The sequence below is a fragment of the Denticeps clupeoides genome, chromosome 7 (assembly GCF_900700375.1).
Source record: "Denticeps clupeoides chromosome 7, fDenClu1.1, whole genome shotgun sequence".
In the NCBI taxonomy this organism is placed as follows: Eukaryota; Metazoa; Chordata; class Actinopteri; order Clupeiformes; family Denticipitidae; genus Denticeps; species Denticeps clupeoides.
Window position 1 is genome coordinate 1,352,215 of NC_041713.1, and position 5,748 is coordinate 1,357,962.

The 5,748-nt window shown below is 45.2% G+C and overlaps 1 protein-coding gene across 1 annotated transcript; it reads left to right on the forward strand.

The window, feature by feature from the left end:
• Positions 1–145: 145 nt before the first annotated feature.
• LOC114793589 (growth arrest-specific protein 7-like) lies at positions 146–5,427 on the forward strand. The gene is made up of 3 exons (XM_028985552.1): positions 146–263; positions 2,662–2,752; positions 5,159–5,427. Exons 1-3 carry the CDS (start codon positions 255–257, stop codon positions 5,299–5,301), a joined length of 243 nt encoding a protein of 80 aa, XP_028841385.1. The 5' UTR covers positions 146–254; the 3' UTR covers positions 5,302–5,427.
• Positions 5,428–5,748: the final 321 nt, after the last annotated feature.

Below are 5,748 nucleotides of genomic sequence, written 5' to 3' on the forward strand. Positions count from 1 at the left end.
TTTGATTTACGAGAAGCACAGACCCGGCCTCTGTCCCACACTGTCGGCCATTGTGCCGACCGGCGTCTGGAAAAGGCCCTGCTGAGGGTCAAGACGTCCGAGACAAAGGGCTTCAGAAAAAAGCCCTCCGCTCCACACTTCCGCCGTGGTTTAAAGTCGAGAGATATTCATGTTCCTCAGCCATGACCCGAGGCTACGGGCTAATGTGTGAATGAGGAGTTTCTGTCTCGGCCCGTCGCCTCATTTCCTCCAACATGTCCACGGTAAGAACTCGTTGTGTTCTCTCTCGTCCGTATTTCCATTTTTATATGAAAGTCCGGATGGGTGGATGGTTCGGGACAAATTGCGCTGCCTTTGGTCATGTTCTTCCATATTCTTATTTTGTACAACCGCGCTTTGTGTTTGTCTTTTTTGGACATTGTCACTGTGTGGATGCCTGTCCTGCATATCTTCACATTTCCATAACTTTCTGAATTTCACACGTTTCTAAAGCTTTTGTGCTTGATATTAGGAGCCATAAGAGATGTTTCATCATAACCGACTTTAATAAACTTCTTTCATGTTACACTTGATTCAACTGCTTAAGTCAAATATGATCTGCGAATGTCAGGTTACTGAAGATTATTGGTAAAGGTTATACGTGATAAATAAAACCTGATTATTATTAAACAGCAACGATCCTAAGCAATGATGGGAATGACGGCGCTTAACGGGTATTTTCCACCGTTACAACGTCGTTACCGTTACTGATGATAGCATGTGGCACATTGCTGTAACGAAGCGGTTTTCATGCCAACCAGAGGCAGAGGTGGGCGGGTCTTTACGTTGATACGTGAGCGCCGCTAACGAAGGAGGAGGCGGAGCCACGGCAGACATATTTTATTTTACATATTTAAACATTTTAAGTGAATTTTCCTGGTATAACTAGTTAGATTTTGATTGCTGTAACTATAACATTTACATTTACAGCATTTATCAGACGCCCTTATCCAGAGCGACTTACAATCAGTAGTTACAGGGACAGTCCCCCCCTGGAGCAACTTAGGGTTAAGTGTCTTGCTCAGGGACACAATGGTAGTAAGTTGGATTTGAACCCGGGTCTTCTGGTTCATAGGCGAGTGTGTTATCCACTAGGCTACTACCACATAACATATTCGTATGTGTATGTTTTACTTGCTGGGGATCTGAGATGAGATGAACCGTCTGTGATCGCAATAATGAAGGCTGGTGGTTGTGTGTTTGTGTCAAACTGGACGGCGACGGGTCATTTCAGAGCTCTGTAGGCTTTAAATACCAGGAGGTCACGACTAAAACCTGGCATGAAGGAATTGAGGAGAAAAGAAAGAGGCAGGCAGTGAGAGAGAAAGTAGAGGAACCCCTTTCATGTCACACATCAAACGCGCGTCTGCCCACACACTGCTGAGCCAATACGTGATGTGCTTTATCATTCTATTAATGTCACAGCCCTTCACACACACACACACACACACACACACACACACACCACATATGCATATACACACACACATACACACCACATATGCATACACACACACACACACACACACACACCACATATGCATATACACACACACACACACCACATATGCATACACACACACACACACACCACATATGCATATACACACACACACACACACACCACATATGCATACACACACACACACACACACACACACACACCACATATGCATATACACACATGCACACACACACACACCACATATGCATATACAAACACCCCACATATGCACACATGCAGACACACACACGCCACAAATGCACACATGCACACGCAACATATGCACACATGCACACACACACACACACACACACACACTGACTGTGAATCGGGTGCAGCTTAAACCAACTGAGCTGCAGCAGCATTATCTGTTATGTAACAGACTGTGTGTCTGCAGGTAGGATGCACTGCAGTCGGCACCAAAACAGAGGTCACGTGATCCACAGGAGCGCAAAGACTGATGGGAAATGCAGACACTATTCTGTATATCAGTGGCTTTATATTTATATAAATACACAAATGAATCCATTTGAAGTTCTGAACTATTTGTTATATTAAGTGGTGCGCGGTTCAGCTTTCTGCAGATCTGTCAAAATATCTAGAACATTCCAGATTCCACCTCCTTCAGGAATTATCATTCAACCAGGTATCAGGTTGCACTCTGTTGGCAAACACCATGTAGAAGGAGACCAGAAGGTTTCTGCAGCTGATTGGTTCTGGACTCGGGGGTAACACAGTTCTCATCATTTAAAGCTTTTCACTCTCACGCAGCTTTGTCAGCAGGTCTGAAGAAGCACGGCATGGGGAGACTAATTACTCAGTAAAATCTACACTTTCCACATCAAATACAGTTAAGCTGCGTTCCTGATCAACATTGCTTGAGGTGGACTGTAAAGAGTGGATGGAGTTCGCTCTGGATCACCTACCTGGCAGGAGTTCATCTAAATGCTAAGATCTTGAACGTTTTGCATCATCAGTGTTTGCCAATTCTGGTCCTGGTGGACCCCACCTGCCTGCCATTTTTCATTCCAGCCCCACACCCACACTCTTAATTAAGCCATAAAGATGGCTTTGGTGTGAATCCATTCTGGGAAAGTCTTTTTTTTCTTTCTCTACAGAGAGAGATGGAAGACCTGCCACTTCCACACAACTGGATGTGCTACACCACACCTGAAGGACACAAGTACTACGTGAACATCTTCACCAATGGTAACTCTATTAACTTTAATACATAATTTTTAAAGAATTAAGTGAAAGTGAAGTGATTTTCATTGTGAAACACTGCAGCACAGCACACGATGACACGGTGAAATGTGTCCTCTGTATTTAACCATCACCCTGCAGTGTGTGGGGATGGTATCTTCATCAAGGGGACCTCATTGGCACACTGAGTCCACAATCAGAAGGTTGCCGGTTCGAATCCCAATCCACCAAGGTGCCATTGAGGTCCCCTTGATGAAGGTACCATCCCTGGTTCAGGTGCCCCCACAACTAGAATTAGACCATTCTAGTTGTGTTTCATTTTCCGAATTTGTCTCCCTGTCACTTAGTGCTGGTGCCCACAATATGACGATAAAGTTACTGTTAATAGAAGCCATTTGGCTGCAGAAAGCCATTTCAGAATCCCATTAGCTCTCCTCTCCACCCTGTCTTTTTTGAACACAGTTCCCAGATTATCTCTTCATTAAAAAAAAATTAATCTGCTGATAACAGGCCAGACAGTAGAACCGTTCCTCTGAGTAGAAGGTCCCTGTCCCATGGCCTGTTTTTCCCGTCCATTCTTCTTTAAATTAAATCCATATAATTTCAGATGGTTGCAGCATTAAATAACACAGCATGCACTCTTCAGCCCAGCATGCATTTCACAAATCATTAGATGTATCCAAAAACTGAAGGCCATTGTAAAAAGGATGACACAGAAATGCAGCCATGACAGAGGAGCCACTTTAATAGTCAAATTGAAGGATGAAATAACTGCATGAAATCAGTTATTATGTTATATAATAAAATATTAACAGTGCAATTTTCGGTTGCATAATAAGAAGCCCCCCAAATTTCACAATGTTTGAAATGTAAAATAAAGTCCAACGTTTTCACACAACACCAGGGACACCATGAAGACTGACAGTGTGGTTTTCTGTCCAGGGTTTGGCCGCAGATCCAGTTGGAATTGGACAGAATGACGGTTTAATTTGATTTAATTGCTGCCTGTTTCTCGGTGGTTTCCATTGGTTCCAGCATGTGAGACCCCACGAACCATGACACCTAGCAGGCGACAGCTGAACAGCCATATATTGAAGTAAAATCTCATTTACGTGTGCATGCAGAGTAAGTAGAAGCTCAGCTGGATTATGTGAGCGTGCGTGAGGGTGACACTGGTGAGCAGGGGGATTACACGCCTGTCACCGGCTCATCAGTATTCCCAGCGCCTCCTCCACCTGTTGGACTCTAGGGGGAGCTGCGCCTACGAAGCACGTTTCCAGGTTCCCACGCGCTCCTCCACCCTCGTCAGACCCTGGAGTGTTTATGGTCTCACGTGTGCATTAATGTTGCAGGGAGCAGACGGGGGACTGGAATGTGTCGGAGATCTCCTGTAGGATCAAGTGAAAGTGAAGTGATTGTCATTGAGAAACGCTGCAGCACAGCACACGGCGACACGGTGAAATTCTTTTAACCATCACCAGCAGTGGGCACCTTGGCGGGTCGGGATTCGAACCGGCAACCTTCTGATTACGGGTCCTCATCCTTAACCGCTAGGCCACCACTGCCCCAAGGTCAGGTCTGGTCATGGTCCGGCTGTGCCAGAAAGGAATACCTGGGGCGGAATATTTGCTGTCTTACTACATCTGAGAATGCAGCATCAATGTGTGTTTCTTCCCGTTCATTTTCAAATCTTTTTTTAAGTTCCTCAGGACTACCCTCTCGCCCTCTTCGTGTGAAAAAAATCTGCAATAAAATACTAATGCGTCAATATTATTTTCAGATCTCTTTTCATAAATCACTTAATAAACTTGAGCCCTTTACAAAAGGATCAAACATTCAATCATTTTCAGGATTTTAACCCCTTAAATGCCAGTTTAATCATTTGAACCACTGATTATTTGTGAAAAAAAAAATAAAAAATTTAACAATAAATATGATTCATTCATATAAATCAAAGTAGGGGAAGAGGCAATGGTTATAATATGAGTGTTGGTCCTGTCACGGCTGGGCAGCAGGGCTCTAACCCTGGACCGGTGTGGCTGACTAGGTGTCCATGGTTAGAGCCCAGTTATAAAGAACTGTATTTTTTGTATTTGTTATTTTTATTATTGCTTTACTTACTTCACCGGCCTGTGTGTCATCGTGTTTTAAAAGGGCTTTATGAATGAAACCGGTGTGGTACGGTAAGGTAAACCTCTACATGGTAGAAAATGAAGAGAGTGCAGTAACAGCTTCTTTTTGACACGCTCGTGTAAAATCACCTGCTTTGATGGACCCACTTCAGTCTACCTGATCCCTCGTGCACTGTATTCACGTGTAGACCACCGCGGGGTGAGCCGTTTATCTGCTTCTTTTCAGGAACGCGACGTTGCATCAGGCCACAGCTGTTTAAGCTCTTTGTTGCTCCCACAGAGACCACATGGACACGACCTCCTGCCTCCGCCGGCTCTCTGGAGAGTGGGAAGAGTCGTGGGAGCCCAGAGCTCTCCAGCGGGTCAGGTGAGCTCCTTGGGTCACGTGGCCTGGCCTACGTGTGGTCAGATGTTTCCAGCTGAGACCGCATGGCCTTTAGTTTAGGTGGATAGTAGCCTAGCGGGTAACACACTCGCCTATGAACCAGAAGACCCAGATTCAAACCCCGCTTACTACCATCGTGTCCCTGACACTTAACCCTGAGTGTCTCCAGGGGGGGACTGTCCCTGTCACTACTGACTGTAAGTCGCTCTGGATCCGGGCGTCTGGTAAATGCTGTAAATGTAAATCTAAAATGTTGTCTTTTAATATTTAAATGAATTTACTGCTGGAGTTGAAGATCAGATTGTAGATTTTTTATTTTTCCCCTCTTAACTCTGAAGCCAATGGATGCCACCTCAGCGGGGGGCCTGTATACCGGCGGGACCCTTCTGACGTGGCCGTACGGAAAGCCAGCATGGACAAGCAGGTGAGGGTCGCTGATTCGTCCCACTCTGCCAACACTGGCAGCACCAGATCAGCGGGGGACG

Bases quoted from the DNA above. Each gene is read 5' to 3' on its own strand.
- LOC114793589 (XM_028985552.1), top strand. The intron at 2,753-5,158 runs GTAACTCTATTA...TTGCTCCCACAG, and splicing joins CGTGAACATCTTCACCAATG to AGACCACATGGACACGACCT.